This window comes from Micromys minutus (assembly GCF_963924665.1).
Source record: "Micromys minutus genome assembly, chromosome: 16".
Lineage (NCBI taxonomy): Eukaryota > Metazoa > Chordata > Mammalia > Rodentia > Muridae > Micromys > Micromys minutus.
In genome coordinates, this window is record NC_137985.1 from 17,781,210 (window position 1) to 17,799,845 (window position 18,636).

The 18,636-nt window shown below is 52.4% G+C and overlaps 1 protein-coding gene across 4 annotated transcripts in view; it reads right to left on the minus strand.

Moving 5' to 3' along the window:
- Positions 1-18,636, minus strand: part of DOCK6 (dedicator of cytokinesis 6) — a 51,112-nt gene that overhangs the window by 11,990 nt on the left and 20,486 nt on the right. For 2 of the 4 annotated variants that reach the window (XM_080930033.1, XM_080930035.1), the window contains exons 19-36: positions 18,174-18,260; positions 17,723-17,954; positions 17,344-17,505; positions 16,642-16,805; positions 15,894-15,998; positions 12,212-12,307; positions 11,203-11,343; positions 8,669-8,782; positions 8,393-8,563; positions 7,148-7,287; positions 6,888-7,057; positions 4,622-4,782; positions 4,102-4,284; positions 3,305-3,431; positions 2,892-2,976; positions 1,979-2,075; positions 1,752-1,886; positions 200-352 (exon numbers count right to left, since the gene is read on the minus strand). In XM_080930033.1, coding sequence (XP_080786159.1) covers positions 200-352; positions 1,752-1,886; positions 1,979-2,075; positions 2,892-2,976; positions 3,305-3,431; positions 4,102-4,284; positions 4,622-4,782; positions 6,888-7,057; positions 7,148-7,287; positions 8,393-8,563; positions 8,669-8,782; positions 11,203-11,343; positions 12,212-12,307; positions 15,894-15,998; positions 16,642-16,805; positions 17,344-17,505; positions 17,723-17,954; positions 18,174-18,260 — 2,523 coding nt within the window. Of the gene's footprint in view, positions 1-199; positions 353-1,751; positions 1,887-1,978; positions 2,076-2,891; positions 2,977-3,304; positions 3,432-4,101; positions 4,285-4,621; positions 4,783-6,887; positions 7,058-7,147; positions 7,288-8,392; positions 8,564-8,668; positions 8,783-11,202; positions 11,344-12,211; positions 12,308-12,515; positions 12,609-15,893; positions 15,999-16,641; positions 16,806-17,343; positions 17,506-17,722; positions 17,955-18,173; positions 18,261-18,636 lie in introns of all 4 variants that reach the window. The other 2 variants (XM_080930036.1, XM_080930034.1) reach the window with 2 other exon arrangements.

Sequence of the window (18,636 nt, forward strand, 5' to 3'; positions counted from 1 at the left end):
GAGAGACTCAGAGCCCAGGCTCCCACACCAGGATCATTTAAACCTGCCACCCTCTCCCTCACCCACCTGTCCAAGCCATGCTTCCCACATTCTGAGCCTCTTCCTGGCCTGGGACACTGGGTGACACTTGCTGATCACCCCTGTCCTGTGGCAATGCTCAACCCCGCCCCTGAAACTGGAGCCCCCCCTCCCCCCTTACATGGCCGATCTCGAAGTTCTGGCGCATAAGCAGGTAGAGCGAGGCGCTGGCGTGCGTGCGGATGGTGCTGATGCGGCTGCCACAGTGTCTAAGAAGCCTCAGGCAGAGGTCGGCACAAAGCTCCGTGTCTTCCTCGAAAAGCAGCTCCGGAAACTGTCCCCAGGACCCAGAGAGATGCTCTTCAGCCCTCCTGGGTAGGTCTAGGAGCTCCCAGAAGGAGCCTAGGCAGCAAAAGCTCCCAATGATTTTGGCCAATGATAAGATTGGGTCCTTGTTTTGACCCTCTCAAGTGACTTGGCCATTTTGACCTAAGGTCTATAGTTTTATTTTAATTAATTATTATTTGTGTGTGTGAGAGAGTGTATGTGAGTGTGTGTGTGTGTGTGTGTATGTACATGGGTGTGTACATGTATGTACATGACAGCCAGGAGTTGACATTGGATGACTTCCTTGAGAGTTGTCACCTTGTGCTTGTATGCCACCACCTGTCTGTGGAGGTCAGAGGACAACGTTTGAGACTAAGACCTCCCCTACTGTGGCTTCCAGATCTCAGGTTGTCAGCTTTGTGTGCCTTTACCTGTTGTGTTACTTTGCTGGCCCATTTTGTCTTGTTTTTTTTGAGACAGGGTCTTTTATGTAGCTGACTTTACACTCCCTATAGAGCCAAGAATGTCCCTGAAGTTCTGACTCTGTCTCCCAGAGCCAGAATCACTATTCATATTTTTGGAAAATTTAGGATGATGTCATTATATGACAAGGCAGGACCATTGAATGAGAAGGAAAGGTAGGCGGGGAAAAGTCTTAGAAGGAGCGAGCAGGAGGTGGAGGCAATGTGGAAACAGATGTGGATGTTTCTCTTGGCGCATCTCTAGATGGGTACGGTTATTATGATTATTCCTAAGGGTTGCTATGGGTCAATTTATCTTATCTAGGTGGGCAGTTTCTATCTTTGTCAACTGGTTGAATGCTTATTATGAAGAGGGAATTGTAGATTGAGAATTTAACATATAAACTTGTTTGATAAGTTACTGATTGTGGAGTCATGTTTTTACTGGGCCCATGGAATGAGATGTGTGGGTACTAGGCTTGCGAACTAATCACTTAGGAGATTGTGTGTTGGCTCCACACGGGAGCAGCTCCCGAAATGTATCACTTCGTGGGATCAATGAGAATAGAACAGAACCACTATTTAATATTTACTGCAACAGGAAAAGGTTTTCTCCCCCCAGAGCTGAGGAACCCAGGGCCTTGTGCTTGCTAGGCAACAGCTCTACCACTGAGCAAGTACCCCCCTTCCCCCGCCTTTGTTGTTGTTTTTGGTTGTTCCTATTTTTCAACAGTATCTTAGGCAGTGTGGACTGGCTTTAAACTTGCTATGTATCCAGGAATGACCTGAAATTCCAAGTGTGAACCACCATGCCATGCTCACATCTCAGTTCAGAACTGCAGTTACGGTGCCCTTGTGTCATAAACCTGCCCAGCACATAGTAGGTGCCCAGTAAATGAGCTCCTGCCATCTCTCTGGACCATAGCTGTAGTTGGGAGTGCTCACCTTGGAGACCAGCGCCCGCTGGGTGGCCAGGCCGTGCTGCAGGAAGAGGGCGCTCTGGGCGCTCCCGAGACTGTAGAGGACAACTTTCAGCACGGCGCCCAGGATGCTCTCACGGGCCTCTGACAGCATCACTGTCTTCATGTGTTAGAAACCCATGCGTTAAGAGACTAGGGATAGTATGGGGTCTGGGAAGTGGGAGGTCAGGACAGACACTGGACAAGCCGTACCTGCACGATGATCTCCAGCATGTCCAGAACCACCAGGCTGGCCTCTGTCGCCAGGTTTCCGTCCACCAGAGCCTCATGTTCCATTTCATCCTTGGTCCTGGAGGGCAGGGGAGAGCTTGTGATGTCACGGAGTCAGACCCAGTGATACAGAAGAATGCTGTCTCCCCTCAGCTGTCCCCGGAGGGAGCAGCTCTCCAGAAACTGGTCTCAGTCAAGGAATTCCTTGCCCACATGTCATGGTCAGAGTGTATTCCCAAAGGGTCTTGTGCATAGGGGCAGAGGGGATAAGTGGTAGAGCCCCTCCCTCCTTCCCTGGGGACATGGCTTGGTGGTGACATCTGTGGTTTGATATTCCTAGACCCATTTAAAGAGATAAAAAAGAGGTTGGAACTAGTTAGATATTCTTCGGCCTTTTTGATTATTAGGAGCATGCCCTAGGAAGGGATTAAGGTAGGTTTCATGGAACAACTTTATTTTCTTTTGGAGATAGGTTCTCACTCTGTGTAGCTCTGTATGTCCTTGAACTCACTACCCTTTTTTTTGCTTGAAAGTGGCCTGCCTCAGTGTGCTGGATAGATCCATATGTGTGAGTGCTTGTCCCATAGGGAGCAGTGAGGAAGTGTGGCGTTGCTGGAGAAAATGTCACTGTGGGGTCGGGTTTTGGGGTCTCCTATGGTCCTGGGGATCAAGATGCAGAACTCTCAGTTCCTCTGATACCTTGTCTGCCTGCACACTGCCATGCTTCCCACCATGAGGACAGAACCTCTGAAACTAAACCAGCCCCGATTAAATGTCGTCCCTTAGGAGAGCAGCCTTGGTCACAGTGTCTCTCCACAGCATAGAAACCCTGACTCAGTCACCCTGGCAGCTCGCCATGGTAACGAGTGACAGACTCATCTACCACTCAACTTACTTGTCCACACGGTCTGAGGTCTGTCTCCAGTGTGTGACACTCTTACGCCAGCGAACATTCTCTTGGTTTCCGAATGGACTTCTCTCTGCCACATACAAATGCACGTTCATAGACAGGTGGAGACGGAAAACCATTTGTAAGCATAAGGAAACACACCCAGGCGGGGAGACATTAGGTTGGGCTAAGCAGAGTGGGACTAAGTAAAGACAGAGCTGCCCAGCAGAAACCACTGCTGTACAAATGGCCTGTGTGGACAGATGGGAATCACATACGTCCATGTACAGGACAAGGACACAGGAACTTTTTCTCTCCTAGAGCTGAGGCCTGGCCCTGAACTGGTTGCCTGCCTCCATCTCCCAAGTGCTGGGGCTGCAGGCATATACCTCCACACTGGGTCTCCACTGCCATCTCACCTCGACTCCGCCGCACCATCTCCTGCCGTGCCCCGATGGTGCCCAGGATGGCCTCCTCCAGCCGGGCTTTCATGTCCAGTGACTTCTTGAACGTGAGGCTGTTGATCCGCTCAAAGGCTTTTTTCCCCTGGGAAAGCCGAGAACTGGGTGTTCCTTCTGCTAAGACCCAAGGCAACCTAGGCCCCGGGCTCCAGCAACTCCTATCTCCAGGGCTTTGCCAGAAGCACAGCTCAGCCTTTCTTTCCCAAATCTCACCACCTCTAAATTCTCTTCCTCCCATCCCAACACCCATCCTTCCTTCCTACTACATTTCCTCCAGTATCCACAAAGCCAGAAGCTATGCTACCAGACTCCCTTGCAGCTTGCCTTTCTTTGTTCCTTCCTTCCTTCCTTCCTTCCTTCCGTCTCCAACTTCCTCATTTTTAAGAGAGAGGGCTTCAAGGAGTCCAGGCTGGTCTTGAACTCACTATGTAGCCAAGAACTCCTGCTCTTGCTCTTCCACCCAAGTGCTAGGGACAACAGGCTTATGTGCCCCGCCCCCTTCTACCCTTCTTCTCTTCCATGCTGGGGATGGATGGACCTTATACAAGCTAACCCAACACACCACAACGGAGCACAGCTCCAGGCCAACATCCTGGTGGTGAAGTCATGTGACACCTGACTTGCGAGCCGAGGACAGACACAGTTCACAGAAGCCCACATACCAACAGTCTACCCCTTCCAACCAGGGTCCTGCTGCAAGGGGCTCTGGAGGGCTGCGGTGCTCACCCCACCTCAGGCTCCCAACCCAGTCACACCTTGTACTCGAAGGCAGCCAGACAGAGGTAGAGTAGGTCGAGGAGGCGTCCCAGCTGGGGCAGGGCCAGGTCAGCAGCCCAGCGCTGCAGGAGTGCCGGCTCCGCGTTTTTCAAGACCCACAGCACACACACCAGCAAGGTCCGGCTGGACTCAGCAGAGAGAGGACACCCTGAGCGAGCTGCCTGGGTGCAGAGAGGGAACAGAATTGATTTCCATTTTTTTTATAGAAGGTGAACGGTGGCCAACTGCATCTCATGACATGAGTTCCTTTCTCTTTTGTTTTGTCTGGGACACAGGCTGGCATCAAACTTATGACATAGTCTGAAGATGACTTTAAACTTCAGATCCTCAGGAACTCTCTAGTGCTGAGATCGCAAGTGTGCCCCATTCCATATGTTGCTAGGGATGGAGTCCAGGACTTCATGCATGCGGCGCAAAGCACTCTAGCAACCAAACCCAGCCCCAGCCAGCGACCGGCTTCATTTCAAAGGTATCTCTAGGGACAAGCCTCAGACTTACTGTCGAAGGTCCCTGGGAAATGCTGGTGCGAGAGCCAGGAGCCAGTGGCCCCCCAGCAATGGCCATGGCCACAGATGGGTTGATGGTGCTTCCAATGTCCCCTTCGCCTTCTGTGTCTGAGTCCAGCATGGAAGCCAGTCTTGACCTCTGCCCCGAGCCTTCTGCGAGCAGAAGAGACAGTGAGAATGAGACACTGGCAAGCAGCTCGCTTTAGACAGGAGCAGTGGCAAACGCTTTCTTCCCAGCCGTCGGGAGAGGCAGGCGGATCTCTGAGTTCAAGTCCAGCCTGGTCTACAGAGTGAGTTTCAGGACAGCCAGAGCTACACAGAGAAACCCTGTCTCAAAAAACAAACAACAAGATCTCCCAGTGAGGGCCTGGGAGTGTGTCTCAGCCTCTGGAATGCTGGGTTACAGGTGTGTGTGCCATGACATACCTAGATGCCCCAGAGAGAGAGGGGAGAGAAAAACCTAAGTAAAATTCTAGCTGCACTGGATCCAGCTTGACTGAGGGATCGGAGATGTCGGTCTGTCCAGACACTAAGAGGAGCATCCTGGGAGGAGCAGCACCCCTCCAGCCATGCTCTCTTAGATACATACATGTCCAAAGACAAACACAAAGCTACAAGACAGGAAGTGAGAAGACAGGAAGTGAGAAGACAGGAAGTGAGAAGACAGGAAGTGAGAAGACAGGAAGCTATGGGCAAGTCACAAAGACATTCGGAGCAGACACAGAAGAATAAATGTCTGCTAGTGATCACTGACTTCACAATAAAAGCCAAGAAGGACAAAAATGGGTCAAAGAAGAATAATTTTAAAATAAAACCAGAGGGCCAGTGAGATGACTCAGCAGAAAAATGGCTGCTGCTCAGTTGGATGATCTGCGTTTGGATCTGCAGGACCAAGGTGGTGGAGGAGAGAGACTCCCACAAGTTTTCTTCTGACCTCCACATGTTTATGTACATGTCTGTACAGACACAGGAAAGTAAGTTTTGAATTAAAAATTGGGAGCTGGAAAGATGGCTCAGTGGATAATTCTATCTCAACAAAACCAAAGTAAAGAAGAGAGCACTGGCTGTTCTTCCAGAGAACTTGGGTTCAATTTCCAGCATACATAGGGATTTACAATCATAGATTCTAATTCAGGGGACCTGCCATCCCCTGGCTTCTGTGGGCACCAGGCCTGCATGTGGTACGTGCCTACCGACCCAGGTAGAGCATTTATACTCATGAAATAATATAAAGAAGACAAAAATAAAATCAGAACTGTGAAAAAATTAAATCAAACTGGACACTTTACAAGTTAAAAAATTAGTGTCCGAAGTTAAGAATTTTGGTTGGGAGATGGCTCAGTAGCTAAGCATTTGCCATGTATGCGTGAGGGCTGGAGTTAAGGGGCCCAGCGCTCACATAAATGCCAGGTGAACATGGTAAACACACTTCTACTTCCAGCCAGAGAAGGTGAAGACAGGAGGGCCAGAGCAAGATGGCTAGATCCCTGTCAGCAAGCTCCAAGTCTGACTGAAGAGGCGCTGCCTCGGTGGAGAGTAGTCAAGGCTGACTCGTTCCGTCAACCTTGGAACTTCCTGTGCAGTGTGCATGTGCTGCTCATGTGCATGCTCACCCATGTTCGAACACACACACACACACACACACACACACACACACCAGAAAATGAAGAAACAAAGAACTAAATAGGTCGGGTTGATTGAAGACTCGGTGAGCTCAAACAGACCAACAGACCGTTACCCGGTTGAAGCAGAGGACAGACAGAAAGCATTCGAAAACAGCGGACATGTTATACAATGAAACTCACTAACATATGTCACTGGAGTCCAGGGAGAGAGAGGACGAGGCAGGAAAACACGTAATGGGTAAGAGCTGAGAATTCCTCTCTACATTAACGAGAGGCCTGAATTTTGCCACACCCAAGTGATGCCCTCAACTGTCCCCGGAGCCTGTGCAGGGCCCCAGTTCTCTCGCCTGCTGCTTCCCACTGAGCCTTCGCCTTGCCCTCAGAAAGTATCTCACGTCATCCGGAGGCCTCTGGACATGGGCTGCCAATATAAGGACAGTTCTCCATGTGTGTGTGTTTCTCTGTCATACGGATGCCAACACTGTCTCACTTCCCATCAGGGTCAGAGACGTATGTAACCGGCTCGATGCTGTGGCAAGTCTGCCATGAGCTGCCCACCCTGAGTCTGACTCTCCACCCCATACCCCGTGATCAAGTCTGGCCCATGAAACCCCATCTTCCCAGCCCTCTAACCGGCAAAGCCATGCAGCCGTGGAAGTGTGTCCCTCGCTAGGGAGAGCAGGGGCAGGTACAGCTCGGCCACCTTGGCCTTCACGGTAGCTTCTGTGTAGCGGGGGTCAACATCGTGGCTGCGCAGCAGGTTGTGCACGGCGCTAATGGCCTTCTTGTGCAAAAGGGATGCCCTGTGGAGTGACAGGGTATTTAGCACAGTACAGCCATGGCTCCTGGGCCCCTGCCAGTGTCCCCGGGCCATGGCCAGGCCCCACGCTCACCCCTCAGTTTCTGGATCCAGGGCCAGGGCCAGTTCGGACAGCAAGAGTCCAGACAGAAAATGTTGCTGCCTGAATGGTCCGCTCAGCTCAAACATGCTGGTCACCTTCGGGTCAGGGGCCTGGCTGGAGAAGGTGGAGCTCTGCAGATGGTAGAGTGGATGCCCAGGTCAAGGGTCAGAGGTGAAAGGTCACTACCATGGCTCCCATGGAAATAACTGGTTAGTTAGCATCAAGAACTGGAAATGACTGGTTGGGAGAGACACAGATCTGAAACCTGGGTATCTCCCCCTTTCCTCTCCTAAAAGTGACTCAAAAGGGACCGACAAAATGGCTCAGCCTGGAAAGGCTCTCTCCACCCAGCCTGCTGCCTAAATTTGAGCCCCAGGGCACACATGGCGGATGGAGAGAACCGCCTCCTGAAAGTTGTTCCCTGACTGCCTCACCATCACACAGCACACAAGGTCCTCCAATGAAATAAATACAAATGTAAATTAAAAATATCTCATGACAAAGGGTCATCACGATATTATCTCACTCACTGTGTGCTGGTAATGCCAGGTTGGTGGGCATAGGGTTAAAGGTCAGAGGTGAGCAGCTGGAGAGATGAGGACCTGGGCTCATTTCCCAGTAGCCACATGGTGGTCACAACCATCTATAGTGCCAGCTCAAGGGGACCCAGTGCCCTCTCTGGCCTCTGCTGGTACCAGGCATATATGTGACAGGTTTTTTGTTTTTTAAAGACTTATTTATTATATCTAAGTACACTGTAGGTGTCTTCAGACACACCAGAAGAGGGCATCAGATCCCAGTACAGATGGTTGTGAGCCACCAGTGATTGCTAGGATTTGAACTCAGGACCTCTGGGAGAGCAGTCAGTGCTCTTAAGCACTGAGCCACCTCTCCAGCTCATGATGGGAGTTATACACATAAAATAAAAATTAACAAATCTTCAAAAGTCAGAGAGGTCAGGGTAACCCAGCAGTGAAGTAGAAAGACGTGGGGTCAGAACTCAAAGGGCTGAGAAGCAGCAGATTGAGTGCATGTCTAGGACCTGGGTTTGGTAACCAGAAGGGGCCATTTTTCCTAGGAAATCTCTGAGAAGTCATAGGCAAAGACTCAGAAGTGAAAAGTCAAAGGTCAAGGGTCAGCCAGGGCAGTGACCCACAAGGAAGAGAACATTGGTGGAAATAACGGATTGAAGGTGTGTCACTTAAGGTGAAAGGAAAGGGGTTGGGGGAGACCTACCTGGGAGGTAGTGGAGGATACGGAGGGGGAGGGGGAGGCTGGGGGCGACAGGGGGCAACAGGGGAGGTTAAGGGTCACATAGTGCTCGTGGCTACACAGGATGCGGGTGAAGTCCATTCGTAGTGTGAGCAGTGCAGCTGGGTTGGGAGCAGACTGGAGCCGAGTGGCCACCTGTAAGGGAGGCAGTGACTCAGTGACATCCCTTGTCCACACACTCCGCAGGTCCCAGGACATGTCATCCGCCACATCCCCACAACCTCGGCCGTGCACGCCTACCTGCTTGTAGTGAGCGCGTACCAGGCTGAAGATGTAGCCTCGGTCTGCTATGGACAGGAGATCGCTGAGGAAGAAGGCCAGGCTAGCATTGAGGCGTTCAGCCAGCTCCATGTCCTGGGGACACAGGGACCTTCAGTCCACATTCACAGTGTCGAGCCTGGCTCACCAAGGCCACCTCTGCATGCCTTCCTTCCACCCTGGCTGTGACCCAGGTCCTCCTTCCTGCCTCCATGCTCCCCCCCACCCAATCACAAGACTCACAAGTCTCACAGGTTCTCACGGTGTAGCCTTGGCTGTTCTAGAACTCACTGTGTAAACCAGGGTGGTTTCAAACTCAGATCTACCTGACTCTGCCTCCCTAGGGCTAGGATCAAAGGCTTGTTCCCCTATGTCACACCCAGCCCCACAATACGTTTTTCTTTCCTCTCCCACACACAGCGTCCAATCTTCAGAGCTTGACAGAATATAATTCCCAGGCTCCCTTGCAGCTCATAGCTAGTTGGCCATATTTTGGCCAATGAAATTAGAGAGGAGGTGAAAAAATGTTCTTTCATTGTTTGAAACTCCTGGTGATCTGAGACAGCCTGGGACAAACTCTAGAAGCCCCACAGCCTACTAATGTGCAGAGAAAGACTTTGGTTCTGTTTGAAGGCCTATCTCGTCTTCCAGCAAATTAATGTGCTTGACTGGTACATTGTCATCAATTCTTTAATGAGCATCTACTGAGCACTTATTATGTGCCAAAGCTGTGAAAAAAATATATTGTCCTGCTGCTTGTCCAAGAGCCTTAGAAGAGACAAGTGATAAGTTAACATTATGTAGATAGCCCAGGTTATCCTCAGACTTGTGATTGTTTTGTCTCAATATCCCAAAAGCAGGGACCACAGGTGTGCACCACCACACCTGGCTGGGGCCCAAGTGCAGGAACCACAGGTGTGAACCACCACACCTGGCTGGAGCCCAAGTGCAGGAACCACAGGTGTGCACCACCACACCTGGCTGGGGCCCAAGTGCAGGAACCACAGGTGTGAACCACCACACCTGGCTTGGGCCCAAGTGCAGGAACCACACAGGTGTGAACCACCATACCTGGCTGGAGCTGCCCTGAGTACAGAGCCAGACACAGTTGGTGCTCATTACATGCCAAAGGATTGAATTAAAGTGGAGTGACACTAATGTCAGTGCTTGGCACTACTCCAAGGACATCAAGATTGGGACCTCTGACCAGCTGGGAGGTCAATGGATTGTGTAACTTGGGCAGGATTTTCCAAATCTGAAATGTTCCTAGCCAATCTCCAAGTGACATTTCTCTTTAAAAACCAGGAGAGTTGCTGGGTGATGATGGTGAGTGCCTTTAATCCCAACACCCAGGAGGCAGGGGCGGGCGGAGGTGGAGGAGGAGGCAGGTAGAATGAGGCCAGCCTGGTCTACAGAGCAAGCTGCAGAACAGCCAGGGCTACACAGAGAAACCCTGTGGTGTTGGGGATGGGGGAATTAGGATACTTCCTGTTCTTCGGATCTGGGTTTGATTCCCAGCACCCACAAGGCGGCTCTCAACTATCTGAAACTTCTAGGGGATTTGACACCCTCTAGCCTTCAAGGGCACACTGTTCACAGTGCACAGGCCAAACACCATTCACATAAAATTTAAAAAGATCCTTTAGTTTAAAAAAAAAAAAAAAAAAAGCCAGGCAGTGGGTGGTGGTGCATGCCTTTAATCCCAGCAGTCTGGAGGCAGACACAGGTGGCTCTCTGAGTTCAAGGTCAGCCTGGTCTACCGACCAAGACAGCCAGGGCTACACAGAGAAACCCTGTCTCCACAAAATAAAGCAAAACAAAACAGGCAAAAAGAAAAGGAAGGAATTAGGAGAGCCATCTCTGCAGGGCACGGGCAGGACAGAGCAGTGCGCAGGCATTTCTGTCTGAGGAGAAAGTTACTCTCTGGCCCCCAGAGAACCCCACAGAAGTGATTGGATTCAAAACCTTTTGCTTCTTCCTCCCCCACCATACAGTACCAGGCTAAGCCATTCTGTCTTTTTGCCTCAGTTTCCCCACCAGTAAAGTGGAGAAAACATTAACTCTTCATGGTTGACCAGTGAGATTTAAAGATCCAGCCGGAAGCACACAGCAGGCAATCAATAAATGCTTCCCGAATACTCTGATCATGACCCCATAGGTGATCGTACAGCCTCGATGATCATCAGGGTCTCAGAAATGCAACATCTACTTACTGTGCTCCTACTGTATACTGGTACTATGCTAAGGGCCGAGGATGTGTCCTCGACAACGTCTATCTGTCCCTTGGCTGTCCCCCCCCAGCCATGCTCACTTGCTCCCTTTGCAGTTCTCCCTCTAAAACGGCTTTGCAAAGGCAAGAACTTGTTCTGTTTGATTTACGGCTGTCTCTCTATATCCAGCGAGGGCCATGTATTTCATAAGTGCTCAAGAAAGAGACCATGGACAAACGTGACACACTGCACCCTTGACAACGGCATTGGTCACGTTCCTCTAAGAGACCCCCAGTCCCTCCTCACCTTATGAACTCGGGTGATGACTTCCAGGCCTACAGAAGCCACCAGGGCTGCAATGTCGTCCAGGAAGCGCCCAGGGAAGCGCAGCTTTCGGGGAGTGTCCAGTCGCTGGCCCAGGAGCAGGTGTAGCTCCATGCTTTTTACCTGGGAGCAAGGCAAGTGAGCAAGGCCTGTCACATGGGCAGTGCTTAAGGGCTGTGGGAGGAGCTTAAGATACACTGACAGGTGGGGGTTCTACAGGCAAGGAAGGGGATGTTGGGTGGCTCTGAGCTAAGTATTTGTAGCTGAAGAGTGATCTGGACTTGACAGAAAGGGTAGAACTTTAGCGTGGAGAACGGTGGGATTCAGGGGTCCTGACCCCAATGGGTGCACTGAGGGCTGTGGGGGAGGGCTTGGAGTCTTGGTGGGGATCAGCAGTGGGAAGGATGTGAGCAGGTGGGGTTGTGGTAGAGCCTTAGGACCCAGAGGTTTGTGGGTGTGAGAGGAGGCCAGGGTTAACCTCTTGTTTTGAGACAGGTCTCTCTGAGGCTGGCTTGTCAGCAAGTACTAGAGACCCTCGTCTCCTCCTCACAGGCCTGCATCTGGCACAACCCTTTCCTTTTTACCTGTGTTCTGAAGAATAACTCCAGTCTTTGTGTGTGTGTGTGTGTGTGTGTGTGTCAACCCCTTTACTGACTGAACCTTCTCCCCAGTCCTCAGGGGCTGAGTTTGAGAAATTCTGGGCTGTCTTGGAGGACTGTGGGGGATGGGCTGGTGGGGACAGGGCCAACAGGCACGGGGAAAGAGGGCACAAAGGCGCACTTGAAGGAATCTGGGGGCTCTGCAAGCCTGGCCTCTCAGTGCTTGGTATCTTTTGGAAGAGGGAGGTCCCATCTCTGGGTTGAGGAGTCCTCTCTAGAGAGGTACCCTCCTTCTCTCCTCACAGAAGAGCCTCAAGGCCATTTCTTAGGGTTTCCAACTGCAGTTTCGAGGCACTTTTTCTCAAGGGTCTCCCAGGATGGGCAGTCCTCACCATGAGCTGGAAGAAGAACCAGGCGTGCTGCAGGACCAGCTCCCGAACCGTACTTCCACTCACCACCCACTGTAGAGCCAGCTCCTCGTGCAGCAGCTGTGGGCAGGGCTAGGGTCACCAAGAGCCATGGAGCACCCCACCCACACACCCCTTAGGAAGCCATCCCTCGGGGGACACAGCCTCGTTGGGGGCAGAGCAGAGGAAGCCATGCAGGGTGGGATGAGGGTGGATCCAGTCCCTACTGCTCCCATGGGGCAGTGGGGCAGACGTCTCAGCCACCCTACTGTCCCCTCTATCCCTCTACCTTCTGCACAGTGTGTCTCGGCTGAGGGGCTGGCAGGGCCGAGGAGGAGGCCTCGAGGTAAGAGGAGGCCCGGCTAGAGTTGCGGTCGGTGGCCTAGGATAGGATGGATGGAGAGCATGGAATGGCGGAGAGAGTTAGTGATGTGCACGGGACGTGGAGATGAGGCAACAGGGACGGAGGAGGGATCGGTCCACGTGGGCACGGGACAGAGCGATGGGTCTTGACCAGCACGAACACAGAAGGAAGCTGTTATGGTTTGAATACATCTCCAGAAACCTCGTTCACGGTTAAGAAATTTTGTGTTTGGTTTTTTTGAGACAGAGTCTCATGTAGCCCAGGCTGGCCATGTTGATGGCCTTTGGTGGTGTGGCCTCTGTAGGAAACTAGCATTAGGTGAGGTGGGACCTCTGAGGTGGTTAAAGGCTTTAGAAGAGAAAGAGAAAGGCAAGAAAGGCAGAACGCACCTGCAATCCCATGAGGGCGCTGAGGCAGGAGGACTGTGAGTTCCAAGTCAAGGGAGATCTTGTCTCACAAAGCAAAGAGAAAGGAAAGGAAGGAAGAAAGGGAGGCAGAGGAAGAGGGAGGAAGAAGAAACTGGGGAGGGGAAGAAGAGGAAGCTGGGCTAGCTCTCTGCCTCTCACCATGGACCATCCTTCACATAATACAGCAAGAAAGGCCTGTGCTCTGGGTCATGAACTAAAGCTATTCTTGGTATGGCCCCATCTTGAGCACGTTGTTCTAGCAATGGAAAATGGACTGAGCGATGGGGCGGGGCGTGTGGGCAACAAGGGCGGAGGGCAAGAGACGTGGTTCTCTGTGAAGGGGTGTGTGGATGGACAGAGAACCCCAGGCACAGCCAGGGCACTGAGGGAGGACATGGGGCGGCATGGATGAACCACAGAAGCAGATGAAATCAGGTGTGTTGAGAAAAGAGAGCTGGACATGGTGGGGCACACCTGTCACCTCCACACTCAGGAGACCAAGGCAGGAAGGGTGTGACTTCCAGGCCATCATGGGCTACATAGCAAGACTTTGTCTCAAGACACAACAACCAAACAAAACAATCAATGAAAACCAGGCTGGGATTGCACCTGGCAGAGAGCACTTGCCTTCCCGATCAAGGCCCTGGGCTCCACCCCCAGCACTGGGGGTGAGGGATGAAAAGAAATGGGGTGCAGGTGGGAGAGATGGAGTTGAGACTAACAATGAAGATGGTGATGTCCTGTGGTGACTGGGCATGGGGTGAGGGGTGCACAGGACACAGAAGAGCGGGGGTGGGGTGGGCTGGGAGGATGAGGGGGTGACGGGGAAGGCATGGCGAGTGGAGCACAGATGAACCGAAGAGTTAGTTGTGTGTGGACATGGAGGAGGAATGTAGAGACAGACAGAAGGAAGGTAAGGCGGTGAGGATGGCACTGCTAAGCACCCTGGACCACGGGCCTGGCCTCCTGCTCTGGCCTTGCTCAGGGCCTCAGGGGGCCTCGGAATCCCACTCTACGAAACAGATACAGGGGAGTAGCCCAGGCTTCACGTCCCTTGCCTAGCTTCCTGGTTAGGAGAAGAGTCTCAATGGTGGCGCTGGCTCAGCCACTGGCCCCTGAGTACCCTGCAGGTTCCCGGGCCCAGCATGCACTTGCTACTCAGCAAGTCTGAGCCTGGCCACACTCTACAAAGAGCACTTCATGGCAGGGCCACCAGCTTGCTTCTACCTTGGCACCTCCTCTTGGCTCTCCAAGTCCTAACTGACCCTTCAGGAAATCGAGGGCAATCTTGATTTAAAATGCTAGGGGCTGGAGACATGGCTCAGCAGTTAAGAGCCCTGGCTGCTGTTGCAGAGGACCTGGATTCAATTCCCACCATCTATATGGTGACTTCCAACTGTCTGTAACTCCAGTTCCAGAGGATTGAGCCCTCTTCTGACTTTATAGGGCACTAAACAAGGGCAGCATAGATACACACACAGGTAAAACACCCACACACATAAAATAAATCTGACATATAAACTTAAATGCTGGGGTGGGCTGGGTCTGAGCAGGCAGAGCTTCTGTCTAGCTTGCTCAAAGTCCTGGGTCCCATCACCAGCCCAGTGTGGCCCAACCACAAAGGCTAAGCATGTGATTTACCACTAGACTTCATTTCTATTGTTATTCTTTTGGGATAGGATCTCGAGTTCTCTAGGCTGACCTCACACTCCCTATGTAGCCAAGGATGACTTAGAACTACTGGTCCTCCTGCCTCTGTCTCTGTCTCAAAGGCTAAGTTTACAGGCATGTAGCACCACCATGCTTGGTTTATGTGGTGCTAGGGATGGAAGCCAGGGCCGTGTGCATGCGAGGCCAGCACTTCCGAGCCTGCTCACTTGATTGATAGGTGTTTATTCTGGGGACCTACACTGCAGCTTATTCCTAAGGAGACCCCACTGAGAACCTACCCTATGCCCAGGCTTCAGACCATGTTGCTGAGCACTTTACTGAGAGTCTTTTTGTTTGCTTTGTTTTGCTGAGACAAGATATGATGTAGCACAGGATGGCCCTGAACTCCTGCCTCTACATCCTAAGCACTGAGATTACAGGCAGGCAGCTAAAAATTTGGTGTGCTACCTAACTTCATCTTAGAAAATGAGAGATTCGGAAGCAGCCAATCACCTAGGGCGTAGGGCAAGGCCTAAACCAAGGGGGGCTGGAGCCCAGGCCCAATGCAGGTAAAGCTCTCTCCATACCAGGTCCCTGGAAAGGGGCAAAGTTGGGGAAACCACTATATGTAAACAGGTGGGGAGCTACAGGGGTCCAGAGCTACGTCACCCTTCTAAGGGTTCTGTATGCCGAGAGGATGGTTAGAAGTCCCCTAAAACAGATGGGTTAGAGTGGGGAATAGCCATGCAGGGCAGTGAAGTTATAGGTGGGCAGATTTATATATGATTAATATCCATTTCTGTACCACCCCTAGTCTTCCGTCTCTGTCGGGGCTAGGGTCTATGGTTTTTTTCTCTCACTGTTTTTTTTTTTGTTTGTTAAATCAGGGTCACCATGTAGACCAGGCTTGCCTTAAATTCAGGGCTCTGCCTGCCTCTGCCTACCAAGTGCCGGGATTAAATGCATGGGCCACCGCACCCGGCTTTGCCTCTTAATCTTAATTTTACTTCTTGGTGGTGCTGGGGATAGAACCCAGAACTTCGTGGGAGAGTTCTGCCACCGAGCCACACCCCCAACCAAGGCTGACCACAGATGTCTACAACGCAGACCTGACAGCCCCAGACAGTCATGTGGAATCCTTGCTGTCCCTCAGGCAGCCCCCGGGGATTAGTTCACTGCAGCCAAGGGGGTGGGACGACTCATGCAAGGGTGGTGAGGAACGTGTGGAGGCGGGGAGTGAGAGCACCTGTCTGGGGTCAGCCCCACAGTATGGGGGCACCCGCCGCAGCACAGCCTTGCTGCCTCCCGGAGCATAAGCAGAATTCACCCAGGAGTGTGAGCGATCGACGCCCTGAAGATACAGAGAGAAGGGATGACATCCTGGGCCAAGCATAGGGAAGGAGGTAAGGGAAACCAAGTGTGGACACTGCCCCAAAGCACACGAGTGCCGTGCGCATACCTGGGCAAGTGCGGTGTGCTTACATTGTATGTAACTGCCTAGACTGCACATGCATTCAAACCCGTGTAGATCAATGCATGGGGAGTATGTACATATGTATTCATATGTGTATGTGCACATGAGACCTGTCCGTATGTATTTCTTTGTGCATGGGGTATATGTTTATGCGCAGTGTGTGCATACATCAGTGTATGCACATAAGCTATCCACGTACACGTATCTGTGTGTGTCTGTGTAAGGGACATGTACGCACACCTCTATACTGGTGTGTAGAAGCTGAATCATGTGCATCATACTCTGCGTTGCCTTGTTCCGCTGTTCTAGTCAGCTGAGCGGTGCACAACAGGTGCACAACAGGTGCACAACAGGTGCACAACAGGTGCACAACAGGTGCACGACAGGTGACCGGCTCTGCAGCTGTGAGGGCCTCAGCCCAGCAACGCAGCTGGAACTTCTGAGCAGTGACTTCCAGGTGGTTCTTCCTCCGTTATCACCGAGCCCGCCGCCAGGCCTGTGAGGCTGAGGCTTGCCTTACCTTGCTGGCTAGGATGCGGGACACCTCATCGTCCACAGAGCCGGGGACCACAGCCAGGTCAGGGTTGCTGCTGCTGATGCTCTTAGACCGAGCCAGGTAGAGGCTGGTGGGGCGGCCAGAGCCTCGGGCCAGTGTGGCAGCCTGAACAGTTGCTGGAGGGACCTCTGTGGAGAGAAGGAACCCATTAGCTCAATACCTACCATGACAACGCCAGTCCCTTCCCAAAGGGCAGCCCAGGTGAAATTGCTTTCCTCCCGAGTTTCCACGTTCTCACTGTAAAATGGAATTGAACACGGTTACTGCTTTGTATGACTTGGGGCAGATGGGAGGCCCTGGAACAGAGCCTGGTAGCTGTATTCATAGCTGTTATCCATTATGTGCAAACGGGAAAAGCCAACTTTCTTCTCTTCCATGCTGGGGATGAAACCAAGGTCCTGTGCAGGCTAAACTCTAGTTTCCAGTTGCTTTATCCCAGCCCGCGTCCCTCCCCCACTCCTTTCTGCCTCTCCTCAGGCATGCCACTGAGCCAATCCCAATCTACACTGCTCACTGTGTAGGACTTTGAAGAGCACTATTGTCCGTAGCTCTGTCCTCGTGAGGTGAACGCAGCTATCCCCCTGCCTCGCACGTGTCACTCTCTGTTACTCAGTGTCTTTTTCTCACAGTATTTCCTGAGGCCCAGTGTTCTCCATCAATACTCACCGCCTGGTGGGCTGAGGTCACTGCCAGGGAGGCGAAAGGCATAGTGGGCATAGGCAGCCAGCAGTGGGCAGTGACCACGGGAATCTTGGACAGCCTCCAGGTTCCGGTGCACAAGGCTGGCTACATGAGCCATAGCTTCAAAGGCCCCTCGACCCAGGTTCACTGTCGGTCAGAACAAAGGTCAAGTTCCACAGCCCAAGGCCTCTCAGCTCCCCCATTCATTTTCCAGAGAAGGGAAGGGAACGTAAGGGCTGATACGTGCATCTAGGATCTTAAAGGACCTGCACCGGGGTCACCTTCATATGGGGAAACTGAGGCCAGAGAAACAATGAACTATGGGAAGAAACTCAGGGTTGGGGAAAAAAACTGAGCAACTCACCCATCTGGCCACAAATGATCGGTGGCCGCACAACCAAGCGGACAAGCTTGTCTAGCACGTGGTGGGAAAAGGCCACAAGGGGCTCTGGGCTGGCTAGGCGCAGGGCTGCCAGGCTGGCTCGCAACTCCTGCTCCATGGTGCCCTCGCTCAGCACCGCCTCCTTGAGGCGGAATGGGAAGATCCCTTCCTCTAGAACGTGGACCAGGGTGAAGAACTTATCCAAGTGGGGGTCCTAAGGAGAGAGGGGGGCAGGGGTTGAGCAGAGATCTGAGGGCAGCAGCGTGAGTGCTCCCCACCCCCTAGTCAGCAGTCTGGGTCGGATGCACTAAAGTCACGTCTAGTGGCTGGAGGCCAGACCTTTCCCAGCCAGCTGCAAGTAAGACTTGCTCAATACCAGGGTGAGCAGGAGGGGACCACGCTAGGGAGCCTAGGTTCCCATCCCACCCTGTACCTGGGGATGAACAGACGACACAGCCGTGAGCTCCACACTGAACACGCCCTTGTGACCGTCCACCCAGCGCATGCCTGGCAGCGCTACCTGTGGGAGGAAGAGGCGCGGTGGGCACAGGCTGACCCTCCACCGTGTCAGGCCACCAGGCCATGGCCGTGGCACTGCCCATTGCGACACCATGGCCAGGAGAGGAGGCCGGCCTGAGGGAACAGCAGGGTAGCCTGTCCCTAAGTTCATCCCCAGTGGATGCAGGGAGAATCCTGGGGTGGGATGGAGATCCACAGAAAAAGGGGCATGTTCACAGAGTGAGCGTTAACTAGGAAAAGCAAAGGTGTAGAAAGAGCATTAAAGGGGAAACTTGGAACCACAGGACTTGCTCATCAGCTGGTGGAAGGGGAAAGGGATAGTGGTACTAGTACTTCTGTAGATGGAGGGGACACAATGGCAGCAGGACAACCAGGTA